Below are 20,841 nucleotides of genomic sequence, written 5' to 3'. Positions count from 1 at the left end.
CTTATCAATATCAGGTTCAGGTTAGCTTGAAGTAGAGACAGGACTTTTGAGACGATATTGAGAACCTTAAGTCTACCCATCAGGAGCACATAGAAACATTAAGGAAAGGGCAAAAGGCATACATCACCCCCTGAATTGTGCACCTGCCTGACCTCTTGGGCATCCCCATCCCATCAAGCAGAAGAGTCTCTGGTTCCCATATTGACCTCATCAGTCACCCCGGAGCTGATGTAACTGGAGTGGTGTGTAAGTCTTCGTAAGAAGCAGCATGACTGTCAAACTACTTTCCTCATGACGTGATCTACAAAGCCCTACATTCTATTGACTTGCTAACCTAGCAAAAGGTCTGTCAGAGGTCTGTCCTTTGTCAAAGCAGTCTGATGACGAGATCACAGCACTTGGTTGTGGAGGAAGACATGGCACTATGAAATGCAATTCAAATGTGAAAAACTGCTGCACAAACAAGGCACTCTTGATTCACAATTGGTCATGATGGTTTGAGAGGAAAAGGTTTGGAACAAGCCTTCTCATATGTGCGTTGGCATTCAAAGCTGTGTTTGACTATAGTAAAGCTGAATATTGGCACAGAAAGGTGAAGGTCCAGAAGTCTATCTGCTGTAGGCAAGGTCAGAACCAATATTTGTATAAATCCGAGTTGAGACTTTGCCAGTGTCCTACTGAAGTACTTACTTGATGCAAAAGTCTGGTTTAACAGCCACATCCTGAAGGGCAGTATTTAAACACTGGAGATATTTTACACCACAGAGGAACAGACTTTTCATTCTTTAGCTTCCTGTTATGAAATGGAACACCTTGACTGTGTGGTCAACTGAAGATTTAGTGTTGGAACCTTGTATTTGATCTAAAACTGAGCCAGGAATCTAAACATTTTATTTTAATCATTATTTATCTAATATTGAAAATGTAGCAGTCAGACCAGTTTATTTTTCTACCTGGAGTTTAACTCCCCAGAGATGTTTTGGTCCAAGTCTACGCTTATTACACTTTGCGTTCCAACTGGAAAAGCCAAAGGAGCTTTTCTGTGCTTTGCAATATCTGTTTAACCCAGTTTTGCTTTGTCAATTGCAGCTGTCACAAAGCTTTCTTACCCACCATTGCTTGGAGAGTATCCATGCTTTTGTATGGTGATTCACCGCACCTCTCACCTCCCGGTGTTTTCTTGAGCAACAAAAGGAAATGCCTGTGAAGGCGAAGGTTACTCCATGCTAGCATGGCAGTTAGCACGATGCCATCACGGCACCGGCAATCACTGATCAGGGTCCAATTTCCACCGCTGCTTATCAGGATTTTTATTTGTTCTCCCCATGTGGGTTGCCTCTGGGCCCTTTGGTTTCCTCCCACACTCCAAAGACATGTGGTTAAGGTTAGTAAATTGGGGGCATGCTATGTTGGTGCTTCTCGCTGATTTAATTTGACACAAACAATGCACTTCACTGTAAGTTTTGATGTACGGGTGACAAATAAAGCTAATCTAATCTTTAATCTTTGAAATCACCACGCACATTTTAATGAACCGGTCTAGAGTTGTCTCATGACCTGGAAGATGAGGGTGTTCACGTGTTCTGTGGGCCAGCTTTAAAATGTCACCTCTCCAGCCCAGGAGGGGTTCAACTTTGTTTCTCATGAAGCATCTTATCTGAGTTGTTCTAAAAGGGATAAAATTCTCTGGATGGCCATGAAACAAAGAAAACCATGGAAGCCTTTCAAAGAACGACATTAACCCCCCCCCCCCCGTGTGGAAAAATAAAATTGCACAAACACCAACATGGACATCAAACCCCAGATGCCCCTTGTGTAAAAAAAAACAAACTGTGCAAACAGCAACAAGAACATCAAACCCCAAACTCCCCTGTGCAAAATGTACAATCAAATCATGCAAACAGCCACATCAACATCAAACTCCAAAACCTCCATGTGAAAAAAACAGACAAATCATGCAAACAGAACAAGAACATCCAACCCCAGAACTCTCACACACAAAAAAATGGACAAATCGAGCAAACAGCAATAAGAACAAGAAGCTTCAATTAGGATATGGGCTGATACTAACCAATCGTGATGAATACTTTGGACAGGTAAGCACTAAATACCTTAGTTGATCTATCAGCTGAGATATTTTTATTTTCAGAGGCCTGTAAAGTATTACTAAGCATTTCTGTTGGATGAATACAGCACAGGGAATAAGATTAATGAGCAAAGAAAGTGATTGATGTCTGTTTTCCCCCAGGGATATGCTTGATTTTAAGCATTGTTTGGCAGCACTAAACATTTCTTGGTCATGCATATCATGTGTCATGCAGAACACTGCTCCATCAATTGATTCTATAAGCTATTCCCTAGTTTCTTCGAAATTGGAGTCAAAAAGAATGTTTTCCTTTGCTGCACTCATAGGTGTACTAGATACAATCGATCTCCTGGTTAATGAGATGTTAGCACCCAAGGCATTGAATTTGTATGTCATGGGTACTGTCCTTTCGAAGCTGCATGGTCACGCCGTACTGGAAATGATCCCACACACACGGCCTTTGTTGCTGCCTAGCTGGAATTTTCTTTTGCGTAATATGCCACACAGTTTTCAGTCTGCGTAAAAAAAAATTCCTGCTCAGGACAATGGTTGGTTCATGCAGCTTTAAAAATAATTAAAGGGAATATTGGTCATGAGTGTTGCTCACACTCCAAAGACTGTACATGCTCAAGGGCAGTACAGGGAGGTTGCTACACTGTTGAAGATGTCTTTGTTTTGGGTGCGATGTTAAACTGAGATCCCAGCTGCTGTCTCAGTTGCGCTTAAATATCACAAGTGGGAGTGTTCTCCCTGGTCTCTTGCCTGTATTTGCCACTCAAAGCATATCACTGAAAATAGAACGCGAGGTTTATGAGTGGTTTCTATGGTTACATTACACACTCAATCTCTTATATTACGGCACTGTTTTAAAGAAAGGGGCTTTGAGACATCCTGAAGTCAGGAAAACATTGTGTAAATATAAGTTTGCCCTATGACCTCTCCAGTGAATTTGCTTGTCAGTTTGTGGGCTTGTCAATTAGTTTTTACTGAAGTCTCAGAGACTTAGTAAACTTGATTGGGAATATCTAAACAAAATCTTCTGGCATTAATGCTAGGTGACTTCAAGCCCATTGGCATGGGTTAGATTTGAACCCGATGCACCATTATGCGATGTCACTTTGGATACAGAGCAATCTCGTTTCTCTTCAACTAACATAAATCTTTCACCTTTCATCAAAATGTTCTCTCAAAACAGTAGTGAAGTTGTATGCTTGATCACATATTGTCAGCCAGTCACCACGAGTATTTGTACACATTGGTTATAGAAAGTGAGTCTAGTGACTGTCTGTTGACTGCACAGGCTTATGTTTATTTTTGGAGTTAACTACATTGGTTTATGTTGGCTAAGGCTCTGCTTGAACCTTTGTGGATTGAAGAATGTGAGGTATCTGTACTTTTAGTTTGAAGAGCCTGTGACGGAAAGCATGTAAACCATGTTTATATTGACAGACTGACTCATAAATACTGTGGTTTGATGGTAAAAATATTGCATACTGATAGGAGCTGGCACCATGAATCCAGTTAGCATCTCGGCTTCACTGAATGCTGACTTGAGGAATACCATGTGGGAGGTTTTCCCCACTCACTAATTTTATTTGCCAGTTTCATGCCTTCCCTTCTGCCTCCAAGTGTTTAAAATCCTTATGCTTAATAAAGTGGAAGCATCCTCTGCTCTTTCAATAGCCATGATTAACACGAATATGAAAGACCATTTTAATGTTCGCTCTGTGAGTCCCTTGTTCACACTTCCACTTCTACCGGTCACTCAGTTTCTCTCAGCACCTTCCATGCTACTGAGGGTGATGCAACATCTGCCCATCTACTCCTTTCTCATCATTCAGGGAACTAAACAGTTCTTTCTGGGGAAACAGCCGTTCACTTGCACTTTTTTCCCAATCAGTATTCACTGTGCACGATATAGTCTCTTCAACATTGGAGAAACCAATTGACTGCTTTGCAGAGTGCCTCAGTTCAGTCAGCGAGGTTGACCAGAGCTTCAACTTATCTGATATTTTAATTGTCCATTCCATTCCCACTCTGGTCTATCTGCACAGTGTGAAAGTGATTTCAGTCAACCTAGATTCAATTCCGTGAGTAGCTTGTATGGTCTCCCCATGACCATGTGGGCTTCCTCTGGGTGCTCTGGTTTCCTCCCACAGTCCAAAGACATACCCCTTTTAGGTTAATTGGTTATCATATATTGTCCCATGATTAGGCTAGTGTCAAATGTGGGGATTGCGGGGCAATGCAGATCAAAGGGCCAGAAAGGCTTATTCTGTGCTGTATAAATACATTTCATAAATAAGTAAATTTTCCATGCCATCCTACACTGCTCTAGAAATGCTCAGTGTAACTCAAGGAGCACTTAAGCTTTCAGCTGAACACCTTCTAGTCTTTCAGTTGAACCATCTCCAGAGATGTGGCTTGACTTCGATATTTCACTTTGTTTGCTCATTACTCTGTTGCCTATTTTTGAAATATATTATTACCTTGATAAATCTGCACTCTGTCACAGAAATTGCCTCACCTTATTTCAGCCACTTCCTGTAACCTTAAGCGTTATTCCTTTCTCACCTTTCCCGTTTTAATGAAAAGCCACTGATCTGAAACACCAACTTTGCTTCTTGCTCTGCCAAGTTGCTGCTTACTGGGTCATATTTCCGAAATTTGCCATTTTTCACTTCATATATATCACCGGCAGTGCTGCTGTTAGGAGACTTGCTCGGGCCTCGGCTTTTCCCACTGTTGTGAGCTGTATGGTTCAGGTCTGTTGAGATTTCCTGGTCTGACTAACATCAGCTAATGCAGGCAGCCCCTACACATTGCCCTGTTAGCTCTCTGCACATCAAACCTTGCAGCTATGAGATCGCCAACCCTTTGCTGTGGTATATCAACAGAGACAATAGACAATAGGTGCAGGAGTAGGCCATTCGGTCCTTCGAGCCAGCACCGCCATTCAATGTGATCATGGCTGATCATCCACAATCAGTACCCCATTCCTGCCTTCTCCCCATATCCCTTGACTCCGCTATCTTTAAGAGCTCTATCTAACTCTTTCTTGAAAGCATCCAGAGAATTGGCCTTCACTGCCTTCTGAGGCAGAGCATTCCACAGATCCACAACTCTCTGGGTGAAAAAGTTTTTCCTGAATTCCATTGTAAATGGCCTACCCCTTATTCTTAAAATGTGGCCTCTGGTTCTGGACTCCCCCATCATTGGGAACATGTTTCCTGCCTCTAGCGTGTCCAATCCCTTAATAATCTTATATGTTTCGATCAGATCCCCTCTCATCCTTCTAAATTCCAGTGTATACAAGCCCAGTCGCTCTAATCTTTCAACATATGACAGTCCTGCCATCCTGGGAATCAACCTCGTGGGCATTGGTTTGCATCATGTTCCTGGTACAACAGCAGACAATATGAGGAAATATATATATTTTTTAAGTTAAAAGGCATGTGTACCTGACACCAATGCCAAGCTCAGTATGATGAATTAGTACACTGTGGGGTGGCATTAAAGAGGGGTGCCAATGTAATTCATTACAGTTTTAAGGTGCAGTTTTCGACTCTTTCCCTTATCATTTCTACACTGCAGTTTTTCATATGTGGAGGGATTTGCAAGAACAACCTGGAAAGTGGAGCTCTCAGTGATAATTTTTGCATTTCATCTATGCACATGTTTTGAAGCGTCTGTCTGGATACACTTAACAAGTTCTACCCATTGTACTAAGAAGGTTCAAAGGAGATGTGAGAGTGATGGATGCCTGGAATTCACTTCCTGCTATGGTGATCGAGGCAAATACACTGGAGGCTTTTAAGGGACATTTAGATTGGCACATGTATGTGAGGAAGATGGAGGGGTATGGACATTATATAGGTAGGAGGGATTAGTATTTAGGGTTTTTTTTTAACCTTATGGCTGGTTTGGCACAACATTATGGGCTGACATGCCTGTTCCTGTGTCACGTTCTAGTCCCATACAATGGGGCTATTTCCTTTCACAATCCATCCTTGTGCGGTGCCACTTACCCATTCCTGCAGGCTCTAAGCCTATCAAGTGCACAATTAGCCAAAGTTAGATCAAAGTTCAACACGGAATACATCAAGTAGAATGTAGATCATGTGTGATTTAGAGACTGTCTCCTGGGACATTGCTTTCATGTTTTATTAATCCTGCCCTGCCATCACTAGTCATTTCTTTGGATTATAAATCTTTTTGTCAGCAGTCATGAGCATTGTTATTTTTGGTGCACAGATGCCTTGATCTATGTCCTCATGCTGACCCTGGCCACTTTACTCAGGACCACCAATAACAGAGCGAAGTTGACCCTCTCCATGGGTCAAGAGTGGCTGCCAAGGAGGAATTTCTTTTATCATACTTCCTGGAATGCAGCTGGGCAAATGAGACCATGCCTTGGTACATTTGCCACCTAATAACATGAAAATCCTATTCAATGCTTCTTAAAGGACAAAGAAACACAATAAGATCCCCTTAAGCAAGATTGCCCAATTTCTTAGGCAAACACGAGGAAATCTGCAGATGCTGGAAATTCAAGCAACACACACAAAATGCTGGTGGAACACAACAGGCCAGGCAGCATCTATAAGGAGAAGCACTGTCGACGTTTCGGGCTGAGACCCTTCGTCAGAACTAACTGAAAGGAAAGATAGTAAGAGATTTGAAAGAGCATTTTGTGTGTGTTGCCCAATTTCTTGACTTCTTCTTGGTGACCCCCTTTCCTCCTCTCCAGTTTCAAGTTATAGCAAGCACAGAGACCTGTTAGCTCCTCAGAAGTCTTAATTATTAGATAAATATACATCTACGCACTCTAATCCCACATTCCTCTGCCATAGAAAGAGATTGTCCCTTATGCTTGGACAGCATCCCAATGAATAGACACAGCCTCCTAGTGGAGAAAAGCATCATTTGTCTGATGGAATTAAATGTGATATCGTGCACTGCAGCAACTCTGCCACTTATTAATTCACATTGTTGTTTTCCCTGTAGCCCAAGCTGTTTAGACAGCTGCAAACTTTGATTTGCTCCGCTGCGTAATGTGCCATTAACCAACCAAAGGGGCACTTTATTGAGAATGAAAGTAAAGGCCTTCTTAACATAAGGCTAATTTGCATATTTTGCTTTCAGAGTCAGAAAGCTGACAAATTGATTCTTTGGGGATATTAAATGTGCATTATATTTATTCAAATGAACCCTTTTGGGATACTAAATACGCATTACATGTCATTTTCTAACCCTTGAGGCCTAATTAAGTTGAACATACGATGCATTACTTCATAATTTTAGAATAACTGGTTTTAAAAGTTTGTCACTCTAGCTTAGGGGTAGCACAAATTGCAAATAGGATAGCTTTAGTGTTGTATTTAACAGGTCTGTCACTACCAATTGTTCATGTAGTTCTGTTTCATCAATACAGAAAACGTACTTGAAGTAAGGACTTGATATACACTTGGTGGCCACTTTATTAGGTACACCTGTACACCATGTTAATGTAAATATCTGATCAGCCAATCAAGTGGAAGCAACTCAGTACATGAAAGCATGTAAACATGGTCAAAAGGTTCAGTTCTTCCCGTGTTCTTATGCCATAGGAAGGGATTATCCCTTATGCTTGGACATCAGAATGGGGATGAAATGCGATCTAAGTGATTTTGACCTTGGAATGATTGTTGGTGCCAGACAGGGTAGTTTGACTATCTCAGAAATTGCTGATCTCCCAGGATTTTCATGCACACAGACACTTAAATTCTCAGAGAATCGTGCAATAAACAGAAACCATCCAGTGAGTGGCAGTTCTTTGGCCAAAAATGCCTTGTTAATGAGAGAAGTCAGAGGACAGTGGTTCAAGCTGACAGGAAGGTGACAGTAACTCAAATAACCATGCGTTTCAACGATGGTGTGCAGCATCTCTGAATGGACAACACATCAGATCTTGAAATGGATGGGCTTCAGCAGGTGAAAACCATGAACATTCATTCAGTGGCCAGTTTATTAGGAACAGGAGGTACATAATAAAGTGGCCACTGAGTGTATGTAGTCAGAATACTAGCAGTGACTGCCATTTGCAAATCTACATTACTCATGTTGACATTGCCCATTTGTGACACATGAATTCTTATTCTTTAATCTCTGGAAGAACAGACTCCCCAGTCAGGAAAGTTTCAAGAATTTTCCCTAAGTTTTCCAACTTAAAGTTCCTAGTCCATGGCGTTGAACAAGGAATTCATGCAGGAAATTCCGTGAATAGAAACAAATCTCTCAATCTGCAGACTACTTTATTGAATCAGTAATTGGAGAATTAATCCTAAGGTTAGCAAAATGATCTGCAGTGCAAATCTCAGAATACAACCCACGTGTGACCATTTCTTGGAACTTAGTCAACTTTTGCAAAGCAGGAAACATTAAAGTGTAAGAAGAAAAAATGTAATTCTAAGGGTAAATGCTCAAGGCAATCTTACTGACTGGGATTGTTCTGAAAGATAACAATGTGAGCTGTTAAGATATTCCTTCAATGGGAATGTAGAGCTTAGACCAGTTCAGGAGATTCCCTTAGGGGTCCACCACCGCATGGGTAACGCGCGGCTGCCCAGCACCTGCCCGTCTCACCCGCCAGCAATGGGGGAGCTTCTATGAATGCTTTTCTTGTGTGAAGGTTGGCATGTGTAAGGCACCCTAAAGCTTTTCCCTCACTCATATTTTGTAATGACAGTTTTCAGGAAGTTGTCACATATGTCACTAGATTTCACAAGTCTGCTGATAGACATAACTTTATTTCTTTTTGACTTTTCCATTTTCTGTTGATATTTTAACCATGCTCTATTTTTAAAAAATTCTTTTCCCTTCACTAAGGCATTAATCTTCTTGTGGGTATGATCCTGCAGATTATAAATTTAGACTTGGAGATCAATTTTTGTATGGTTTAACTGCTGTCTGCTTGAGAGCCATTGAACCATAGGTAAAGTGCCACTTAGTTTTGAATAATATTCCTCCTAAAGTCATGAATATTCATACCAATACTGTCCTAAACTTAGCATAGATGAAACATTTATAATGATGATTTAACCAATCCTAATGTATAATTTGGTTGCCAGATTGGTCAGTCCAATAATCTGGAATAATGTAAAATAAACTTGTAAAATTTATTGCCATCCTCTGCTAATAACTGGGGCAGCATGGTACCGATTAGCACGAGGCATTGCAGTGCCAGCAGTGCAGATACATTTCACACTGCTGCCTATGAGGAGTTTGTACCTTCTCCCCGTGACCACGAGTGCTTCCTTTAGGTGCTCTGGTTTCCTCCCATGAGTCCAAAGCTATTCCGTTTGATAGGTTAATTGGTCATTGTAAATTGTCCCATGATCATACTAAGATTAAATTGGGGGATTGCTGAGTGGTGTGTCTCGAAGGACCAAAAGTGCCTAATCTGCACTATATCCCAATAAACATATATAAATAATGCTAAAGGTTATACTGAATGCTGTTCTTTATTTTGGGACTATATGCTTTCAATTTTCACTGGCTAGTGGCATGACAAGGATTGGCTAGTGATATCTGCAACCATGCAACCTAACTTTGTAGGCAGCTTTGTGGTGTCTGTTTGACACTTTTCAACCAGAAAAAGGCAGTGAATATGTAATTTTGTTAGGATGGACTTTTGGTCATTGGCCTTGAATGCTTGGCCAATGATAGGGAGATTCTCACAAGTAATAAGCTTTTATCTGTGATCGTGAAGGTGGAAGCTGTCCATCCTCTCTACTTGCATTGAGCATGTGACCCAACTTTCACGCCTGTCACGAGTGAAAAGCACAGGCTTGAATAGGTGGCTAACTGGTTGCTCCAGACATGTGTGGTTAACTTGACTAAGGTAAGAGGGGCTTTTCTGATGTGCTTGTCACCATCCAGGTTCATTGTGTTGGTGGCATTTTGTTCAAGGCCAAGCCCTCCTTTTTGGCTTCAGCTACTTCAGCTCAACAGATTGGAGATTGATTGTTGTTTTGAACCCTGGGAACACTGTGACCAGTGAGAGTGGTGCAGAGGAGAGAGAATATATCTTTGTTATGCTTTCCTTGAGAACAAAAGGGCTACTTTCATAGATTTAACGGATCATTCTATTTACTGATTTTTAAAATGTTGTTGCAGTATAGTTCTGAAATACCGTAAGAGCGAGTTGCAACCAAAATTGGGTTGTACCAGTACGTATACACATTGATTCATCAGATTTCTACTGTAAAGACTTAATTGAAAAGATCATCTCTATTTTTTTTCTCTTTCTGTTCTCTCTGCAGTTACTGACTTCAGTGTCAGTGCACTAACAACAAATGACACCCGAGAAGCAAGAGGACCAAATGTCCCCAAGATATCAGGGTTAGAACGAAGTCAGGAGAAAAGCCAGGAAGGTTCCAAAGACCAGCTGCTCGTGCTTGCCGTGGCAAAGGAGCCTGCTCCCCAGGCTCAGAACCCACCTCAACCCCCGTCCCAGTCCCTATCTCAAACCCAAACCCAATTTCCGTCCCAGGCCCAGTCCCAGTCCCAATCCCAAATAAAGCTGTGCTCTCCACTTCCTGTGCAGAACCAGCTTACACAAATTCCACCTCATTCACAGCCAAAGGCTCCACCACCATCCCAGGCTCAAGCTACAACTCAGTCACAACCCCTCCCTCCGTCCCAGCCCGTGCCTCCTTCCCAGCCTCTCCTTCCTTCTCAGCCCATTCTTCCTTCCCAGCCCCTCCTTCCCTCCCAGCCTCTCCTTCCAGCCCAATCTGTTCCAGTTCCTCAAACTCAGCCCCAGCCCCAGCCGCAGCCCCAGTCCGTAACTCAGCCAACCAATCAAGTTCAGCCTCAAACTCCCCAGCAGCAGCCCCAAACACCCCAGCATCAGCCTCACCCTCAGGCACCATCTCCTGCTCAGCCAGTCCCTCAAACTCAGCTTCCATCTCGGCCAACATCTCGTAGCCTCCCACAATCTCTCTCTGTCTACAGCAGCAGTCTAAGCTTGAACAGCATAAGGTAAGAACTTGGAAATGTTTTTACCATTTTGGATATGTTTTTGTTTTGTCCTCTTTTCCATGATCTCAAATGCGGCAAGTTGGGAAAGACAGTTATATACGCTGGTGTAGTCAACGGTAGGACACAACATAGTTCTGACTACCACAATGCAGGGAAGATATATTTGTACTTGATACAGATGCAAGAGAAAAGGGGATGAGAATGATAATAATGAGGTGAAGCTGGCATTTAAAGTTGGCTTTAAGGGAGATTTTATTAAAGTGCATGGCAAGATGATGGTCTATTATCTCTTGAATAGTAACAATTAGGGGTACACAGCGGATATAAATTAAGTAGTGGGTGCAATAGAAAGAAAGTAAGAAGAACTCTTTCCACCCAAAGGTTGTTAGTCCTTGAAATATAAGAAGTAGCTCCAGCAGAATATTTCATTGAATTTAAAAAATACTTGGATGAGAATTTGAAGTGCCCCAGTTTGTAAGCCCTTTCTGGTTAGAATGAATACAATGTGGCAAAGGGCATCAAAAGAAACTATTTGCTCTACGTACACCATTTTGCCACCTTAAGTATCAGTCATAATTTGACTTCTCTGTTTGTTGAAACTAAACTTGATGGGCAATACTTGATCACCTTGACTCGCCAGTTTTAGACCCCTCAAATTCCTGAAGTGTAATTTCAAGAGAGCAGCCTCCATACGAGGCCAGCTGCTGTTAGCTAGTACTGAGAATCTTCATCATCAAACCTGATCCAAACATCCACATACTTTTTGGAAAGTCTCTGTGACAAAAATCAGGAGTTGGGAAATGTGGCTGAAGAAGACAGTGTGAATTTGACCTTGCTTTCCTCTTGAATCTCCATTTGGTACCGTTCTCTTTAGGATATATCCACGTAGCAACTCCCCCTGAAATGCAATGTTGCACTAATGAATTTACTTCTGATTTCAGGAATTATTTAACAATGCATAAACGTGTGTTGGTGGGAAAGGGTACTCACCCATGATAGGAATTAAAGTGGTGCAGGATCAATAAATCATAAATAAGACCATAAGACATAGGAGCAGAATTAGGCCATGCAACCCATCGAGTACAGTCTGCCATTTGATCATAGCTGATCCCTTCCCTCGCCACACCATTCTCCTGTCTTCTCCCTGTCACCTTTCACACCCTGACTTAACGATCCATCAACTCTGCCTTAGATACACCCAATGACCTGGCCTCCATAGCTGCCAATGGCAACAGATTCCACAGATTCCCCACCTTCTGGCTAAAGAAATTCCTCCTTATCTGTTTGAAATGGACATCTCACTATTCTGATGCTGTGCTTTCTGTTCCTAGATTCGCCCACCATAAGAAACATCCTCTCCACGTCCATTCTATCAAGGCCTTTCAACACTCAATAAGTTTCAGTGAGATCCCCCTTCACTCATTCTTCTAAATTCTATTGAGTACAGGCCCAGAGCTAGCAAACACTCCTCGTATGATAAGCCTTTTGTTATTGCAGTCATTCTTGTGAACCTCCTTTGAACCTTCTCCAATGTCAATGCATTCGTTTTTTTAGATAAGGGGCCCAAAACTGCTCACATTACTCCAAGTGACGCCTCACCAGTACCTTATAAAGCCACAGTATTACATTTTTGTTTTTATATTCTGGTCCTCTTGAAATGAATGCTAACATTGCATTTGCCTTCCTCCCCACTGACTCAACCTACAAGTTAACCTTTATTCCCCTTGTTCCTCAGATTTTTAAATCTTCTCCCCATTTAGAAGCCTTTATTCCTTCTATCAAAGTGCATGGACAAAGGCTTCCTGGCACTGTGTTCCACCTACCACTTCTTTGCCCATCCTCCTAATCTGTCTAGGTCCTTCAGCAGACTCCCCGCTTTCTCAACACCGTGTGCCTCTCCAGTTGTCTTCGTATCATCCTCAGACTTGGCCACAAAGCCATCAATTCCATCGTCCAAATCACTGACATACAACCTAAAAAGAATTAGTCCCAAATTAGTCCCAAAACCAACCCTTGTGGAACACTACTTGTCACAAGCAGCCAATGAGAAAAGGTTCCCTTTATTCTCTTTCTCTGCCTCCTGCCCATCAGCCAATCCTCTATACATGCTGGTATCTTTCCTGTAATTCCATGGACACTTATCTTGCCAAGCAGCCTCATGTGCAGCGCCTTGTCAAAAGTCTTCTGAAAACCCAAGTGAACAACATCCACTGATTCTCTTTTGTCTATCCTGCTTGTTATATCTTCAAGGAATTCCAATTGGTTTGTCAAGCAGGATTTTCCCTTGAGGAAGTCCTGGTCACTTTGGCTTATTTCAACATGTGCTTCCAAGTACCCCAAAACTTCATCCTTAACAATCAACTCCAACACCTTCCCAACCACTGAGGTCAGGCTAACTAGCCTATAATTTCCTTTCTTCTGCCTCTCTCTCTTCTTGAAAAGCGGAGCAACATTTGCAATTTTCTAGTCCTCCTGAACCATGCCAGAATCTAGTGATTCTTGAAAGATTATTTCCAATGCCTTATAGATCTTTTCAGAGTACCAATGTTGCCCATGCCAATTTTGAGTGGAAATTGACTCTGATTCTGGTTTATGGATGTTATTTGTTTCTATCCCTTTCTTTTCTCAGCAGCAGCAGAAGTAGCACTCCAGTCAAGCCTCAAGCCCCTCCAGCGCACATCTCCCATCATCCTTCTACTCCAAGTTTTTCCTTGCCGCTGGGGGCCCACAATACTTCACATACCTTCACGCCTAGTCTGCAGCCTGCAAACCACTCGCATCACCCCACCATGTTTGCCCCACACACGGCTCTACCACCTCCTCCTCCACTGACATCAAGTGCACTTCAAGTTCCTGGACATCCTGCTGGAGCCGGATATTCTGGTGAGTGACGTTCCATCCAGCAGTCCAAGTTCAATAATGCTGATGTTTGGAAGCTGGAATATTACTCACTATTTCTCTCTCTTTTTCATTCAAATTCTTTTCAGTAACATCCCAGACAAAGGAATGGAGAAGTGATAACCAATTGTTCTAAGTATTGGGTAGCTCAAGAATAGAAACAGCAAAGTCTTATCCTTACTGTATTAATTTACCAAATGTTAAGAACACAAGTTGTTTGTTTTGCTGAATTATTGACAGCCTTAAGTATTTGGGAGATCTTCAGCTTGTTGACAGTTCCTCGGGATCTAGGACTTCTCAGATAATTGGTTATTTTGCCAACTATTAGCTTTTAATTTTTTCTCCAGAAAAGAAGACCTCTTCTGCCAAGCAACAGATTTTGCCATTCTTTAATTTAAGCTAAATGTCTTCCAATGTTGCCAGACTAACAAACACTGAAGAGAATTCAATACCAGTTGTATGCAAAGATGTTCATATATTGATGCTGTGAAATTCTGATGGGAGATTAGCGGTTAATATTACCCTAATGTAACATAAACAACTGAGCTGTTCTTTCATAAAGACAGACAGTTGAAAATACTTGCTTTGCACTCTTTGTGTGAGTGAAGCATTAACCAGGCCTTTAAAGAAATATCATCATGTCAATTAACAGCATCTGTATCTGAAGTGTCACTCAAAGCTCAGAACCTTCGATTTTGAAGCTGGAGTTTCCCAGAATATTCCATACCATCACCACGATATCACAACCAATTGTCAGATTGATGATAATCTTTTCTTAACTTTGTGACCAGAAATGCTTCATGTTCTCAGCAGGTTAAAGGAGATCCTGAAAGGTACTTTGCTCCTTTAACTTGGTTGCTGGGCCACCGTGATTCACCAGGTTACTTTTTGCAGAGACCTACAAAAGGAGAACCAGCAGCACGTGGAGAAAGATATTAAATCTTGAGTTTTCAGTCTTATACCCACTATTGTACAGTTGCCAGAATGGATGGCATTTCATTGATGCAGTATTTCAGTTGACCAGGCTGAACTGCTTTGTTATGTTATGAAGCAGTTTCTGCCAACGTTCATTGGGTTGACGGAGAGCTATTGAGTGTTTTCACAGCAATCTATAAACCGAAGTGCTTTAACCAGTTCCAAAAGTACAGTGTATTCCTTACTAAACTGCAAAATGCTGTTTTATACTACCAACCTGCATTCTAATATTTTGCTGATTGTTAACTTAAGTATACCCAGAAAACATCAACCCATATGTTTTTGAGCTGGTGGCTCCACTGGAGTATTATTCCTTTGTTAGGCATATTTTTCTTTGAGCAAATGAAAGTGTTTGGAGCACTATGCAAAGTGCAGTTTGTAATATCCAATGAAGCTAAGTGTATTGTAGCTATTGTACTGTTTGATTTGATCAGGGCATGGCTCTTCACAATGTATGTCTGTCTCCCACAGAGCAAGAGCTTCTGCGACAAGAGCTGAACACCAGATTCTTGGCCTCGCAGAGCGCGGACCGAGGGGCCTCGCTGGGACCCCCACCTTACATGCGGGCGGAGTTTCACCAGCATCAGCACCAGCATACCCATCAGCACACTCACCAGCACACGTTTGCGCCATTTCCGCACACCATCCCGCCAACGGCCATCATGCCAACACCTGCACCGCCCATGGTGCGTACCCAAGGCAGAAATGTGAGGATAAGTAGAGCACAACAAATCCATTTCCCTTGACGCTTGAGGGCCACTGTAATTACTTATTGTTTGCAGACTTAAATTTGTTTGCACCAACATTTTGTATGCAACTATAAACTGGATTAGTCCATAAAAACTTTGTTTCTGTGATGCTAACTTGAGCCATTTTACATGATCACCTCCTTTCTATCTTTCTTTAGCTATCTGTGCTGTTTTGAATTTAAGATTATGGAGAAATGCACTGTATACTTGGTGATGGGCTTCTGCAATTTTGAATGAATACTGAGAACTTGGACATGTCTTGTTCACAGTTTTCAGACTAGTGGATTAAGTCATTGAAAAATTGAGGTAGCACTGTGTGCCTCTGGTATTTGGGAAGCCCCAGCAGAAAAGCGAGGCCACAAACAAAAGGCAGCCAAATGATAAGAGTACAGACATTTTTTTTTGAAAATTTTTAATAATGCATCCTCAATTTTACTATAAATCTTCTGTTCATCAAGTTGCTACTGTTCCAGTGGCATTGGCTGCTGCCATTCTACTTGCCCCTTAAATATCTCTGCAAGGAAACCCAGTACTTTAATGTGTAAATTTCCATTGATTATCAGAATTGGTGGAATCTTGAAGTATTTCAACCTTGGAAAATAAATGGGGTGGGTGGTGGAACCAGATATGGATGGGATTTTGCATAATATTTATCTCAGATTTACTTTCTATTGTGTATAGAAACAACCAGAGGGGCTAGTACAAAAAGAAAATGGCCAGACCTGCCTTGATAAGATAGCACTTACAGTGACTGAAGAATTTTATTATTTTTTAAAAGTCTAATCTTCTCATTTGAAGGGGGCTGAAGAATTCAATGTACTATATTTTCTTACAACACAGAAGGAGGCCATTTTAGCCCATTAAGTCCTTGCCAGCTCACAAAGGAAACCAATTTCCCCCCCCCCCCATTCCCTGCTAATTCTGTCTGTAACCTATTCTCCCTACATTCCTATCACCTCCTCCCAGAATCCACCATTCTTTTATACCTTAGCGAGAAATACAGTGTCCAATTAACCTACCATCAAGGAGGTGTGTGCTGAAACTGGAGCACCCAAGAGGTTGAGTTAAACTTGAGTTACTGGAGCTGTAAAGCAGCAGCCCTACTACAAGCTTCACTTTGCCAAAAATAGGAGAGGAGACAAAGCTACGAATGGAGAATTTCCAAGAGCAAACCTCTCCTCAAATGACCATTTTATGCTCAAATTATATTCCTCCACAGAAGTGAATGTGGATCCACTGGTGGAGCTCCCAAGTCTCATTCAGTGCTGCTGTAGTCTTATGTTTGAATCCTGTTCTTCTCTGTGGCTGAAGGGATGCTCTTTCTCAGTTAGGCTCGCCTGCTTGCTGAGGGACTCAACATGGGAATCAAAAGTGATGATACTATCTGACAATATAGATGCAGGCTTGAAGAGACATGTTGCTTTCGTCTGAAGCTAAGGGCCACAGCAAGTGTGAATGCTTATTTACTGACCGTAATTTGTTTTACATGCTTTGATTCCTTTGCAGTTTGACAAATACCCAACAAAAGTCGATCCTTTCTACCGACACAGTGTGAGTGAACTCACTATTACAACAAGCTCACTCCACCCTTGAAGCACTGTGTTAATTTAAAAATTAGTGTGAGAGCTCTACCCTTTATAGCCCATACATCAAAATTTAAGAGGGAATTGAATTGTTAAAGCTTGTTGGTTTAAATTGATAATATTTGTTGGAAGTACTCTGCCGAATATAGCTAGTTGAGTGCAGTGTATTCAATTAAATAGCAGTGTGTACAAAGCAGTACTTTCTGGAGAATCAGAGTACTTGTTCTAAGAACTCAAACTACTCTGGATCCAAAATGAAAATGGAACTGTTAAGCATGTTAGGCAGTTTTGATGGAAAAGGAATGAGAATTCAGGTCAATGATCACTCAATAGACTAAATACTTGCTATAGCGTCCTGATCTGTAAAAATATTTTCATTATTAGCATTTTATTGAAATTAGGCTTGAACCACTTGACATTTAGGAGAAACACACTCAAAATGCTGGAGGATCTCAGCAGATCAGGCGGCATCTATGGAAATGAATAAACAGATGATGTTTCGGGCTGACACCTTATTCAGGCCTGGAACAGAAGGGTGAAGATGCTGGAATAAAAAGGTAGGGGGGGGAGTGGAAGTTGAATTAGCTAGAAGGTAATAGATGAAACCAGGTGGGTGGGAAAGGTAAAGGGTTGAAGAAGAAGGAATTTGATAGGATAGTGGACCATGCAAGAAAAGGAAGAAGGAGGGGCACAGGGGGAGGTGACAGGCAGGTGAGGAGAAGAGGTAAGAGGCCAGAGTGGGAAATAGAAGAAGAGGGAAAGGGGGAAGGGAAAAGTACTGGAAGGAGAATCAATGTTCATGCCATCAGGTGGAGACTACTTAGATGGAATGTGAGGTGTTGCTTCTCCACCTTAAGAGAGGCCTCATCGTGGCTCAACAGGAGGCCATCCACCGACATGATGGAACAGGAATGGGGATAGGACTTAAAATGGTTGGCTACCAAAGCGGACCCCCAATTTATGTTGAAACTCACCAATATAGAGGAGGCTGCAGTCAGAGTACCAGATGCAATAGATGGTCCCAACAGATTTACAGGTGAAGTGTTGCCTCACATGAAGGACTGTTAGGGGCCCTGAACATAGTGAGGAGATGAATGGGCAGGTGGAGCATATCTGTCACATGCAGAGATATGTCCCACGAGGGAGATTAGTAATGAGGGCTGAATGGACAAGGCAGTCTTGGAGGAAGCAATCCTTGTGAAGTGGAGAATGGGGACAGGGGCATGAGTAAAGATGTGTTTGGTGGTACGATGTCACTGAAGATGGCAGAAGATGTGGAGAATCACGTGTTGGTTCATGGGGTGGTAGGAGAGGACAAGAGGAACTCAATCGCTGATGAGACAGTAGGAAGATGGAGTTAGCAGTGACGTCCAGGAAATAGAAGAGATGTGGGTTAGGACAGCATCAATAATGGAGAAAGCATCATTCTTTGAAGAAGGAGGACATTACTGAAATCCTGGAAAGGTAAGCCTCATCCTGGGAACAGATGTGCTAGAGATGAAGAAACTGAGAAAAGAGAATACCATTTTTACAGGAGGCAGGGTGGGAGGAGGTGTAGTCAATATAATCATTGGAATTGGTAAGTTTATAAAAGATATCAGCAGACAGCTTGTCTCCAGGGATGGAGTCAAAAATTAGAAAGGAGAGAGAGGTCTCAGAAATGGACCAAGTAAATTTAAGGAAAAGGTGGAAGTTGGAGGCAAACTTAATGAAGTTGACAATGCAATTGTCAATGTAGTGCAAGAAGAGTTGGGAGCATTGCTAGTGAAGGCGTAGAACATGGACTGTTCTATGTAGCCAACGAAAAGGCAGGCATAGCTGGGGCCCATGCTGATACCCATGGTTGCCTTTTGAGTTTGGAGAAAGTGAGGAGCAGAAGGAGAAATTGTTGAGGGTGAGGACAGTTCTGCCAGATTGATGAGGGTGGTTGGGGAGGGGAAATGGCTGAGTCTTTTGTTGAGAAAGAAGTGGAGGGTTTTAAGGCCTTCTTGCTATGGGATAGAAGTGTATAGGAACTGGACATCCAGAGAGAAAATGTGGCATTTGGCAGATGAGGAGAAGAGTTCAGAGTCCAGAATGGGAAATAAAAGAAGAATGATAGGAGGAAAGGAAGAAGGGGAAAAATTACTGGAAGGAGAAACTGATGTTCATGCCATCAGGTTGGAGGCTATCTAGACAGAATATGAGGTGTTGCTCCTCTACCTTGAGAGTAGCCTCATCGTGGCAAAAGAGGATGCTTTGGCAGGTGAGAAGAAGAGATGAGTGGCCAGAGTGGGGAATAGAAGAGGGGGAGGGGTGAGGGGAAATTAATGCAAAACACCTCTGGATTAATTTTTCTTTTCCCCTTCCTCTCAGACCACATAATACCACATCGTATAGCATTTTGGAGAGGGGCCAGGTGGTCAGGTATCTGCATAAATACATGTGTAAGATGGGAGTCAGGTGGTGTTGCAGTGTGGGAAGAAGAGAGAGGAAATGTGACCAGATTTTGATAACTGACACCCAAGCCTCACTCACAGAGCCCAGTGCAGCTTGGTTAAACTACAGATATATATTTTTAAAAGCAGTTTAGCTCCTTTCCTGGCTAATTTTACCAATCGTTCCATCAGATGCTCTGTAATTCAAGGTATCAGAGCTGCAGATTCTTGCAGATACTGGAGATCATTTTCTGCTCCAACAGAGCATTGTCTACACGAGGTGAATCAATGTATTGTGTAAAGCCACAGACATTGGTGTCTGGCTTTTATTTCCTCTGTTAGAGAAGTTTCCTCATGTCTTTCATAAGCCCCTAAGTGATTCAGCTTCAGTTTCTCTGAAATCAAATAAACAGTTGAGGTTGACTCCAGAAGCAAGAGAAAATCTGCAAATCTGAGCAACACACACAAATGCTGGAGGAACTCAGCAGGACAGGCCCTTGCGAATTCTCTTCCGGGGGTGCCTACCCTGAAGAAGTTTAAACCTTCCCTTTGACGGCAGTTCAGTGAAACCCTCTCTCACTGCTCCCCTGCTGTGATCCATACTGCTCTCCAGCAGTTTGACCACGTGCTTACCCAGACCCTCTACTACAGTCATGAATTATTTCTAGGAACATGTCTTCACCGCCAGTTTATACCACATGGTTTCCAGATTCGCTTTCAAGCTGCTCGATTTGGAGCCTCCGAGGACCCCAGGTACTCACATTCAACTGACTGCTTCTCCCACCACGTTCTATACGCTACGCTTTCCGCCATGAGGAGGTACCTGGTGTCCCTATCCCAGTCACTTCCACAACTCTGAGATCCCCTCTCCGCCGCCTGTAATGGACCCATACACTTTGTTATCCTCTGCTGGATCCACCCCTTTAGATTGGGAGACCGCCTCGCTGAGCATCTACACTCCATCTGCCAAAACAAGCGGGATCTCCCAGTGGTCACCCATTTTAATTCCACTTCCCATTCCCAATCCCATTCTGATATGACCATCCATTGCCTGCCCCCACTGTTGAGACAAGGCCACACTTGGGTTGGAAGAGCAACATCTTATCTTC

At 42.3% G+C, this 20,841-nt stretch overlaps 1 protein-coding gene across 10 annotated transcripts in view; it reads left to right on the top strand.

The window, feature by feature from the left end:
- Positions 1-20,841, top strand: part of auts2a (activator of transcription and developmental regulator AUTS2 a) — a 1,137,604-nt gene that overhangs the window by 1,065,898 nt on the left and 50,865 nt on the right. For 6 of the 10 annotated variants that reach the window (XM_059973180.1, XM_059973183.1, XM_059973176.1 and 3 more), the window contains 4 exons: positions 10,390-11,110; positions 13,740-13,993; positions 15,455-15,690; positions 17,239-17,283. In XM_059973180.1, coding sequence (XP_059829163.1) covers positions 10,390-11,110; positions 13,740-13,993; positions 15,455-15,690; positions 17,239-17,283 — 1,256 coding nt within the window. The remainder of the gene's footprint in view (positions 1-10,389; positions 11,111-13,739; positions 13,994-15,454; positions 15,691-17,238; positions 17,284-20,841) is intronic. The other 4 variants (XM_059973178.1, XM_059973179.1, XM_059973182.1 and 1 more) reach the window with 4 other exon arrangements.

This window comes from Hypanus sabinus, chromosome 6 (genome assembly GCF_030144855.1).
Source record: "Hypanus sabinus isolate sHypSab1 chromosome 6, sHypSab1.hap1, whole genome shotgun sequence".
In the NCBI taxonomy this organism is placed as follows: domain Eukaryota; kingdom Metazoa; phylum Chordata; class Chondrichthyes; order Myliobatiformes; family Dasyatidae; genus Hypanus; species Hypanus sabinus.
The sequence above is the reverse complement of the archived record's forward strand: the minus strand, read 5'-3'. Positions and strand labels throughout refer to the sequence as shown.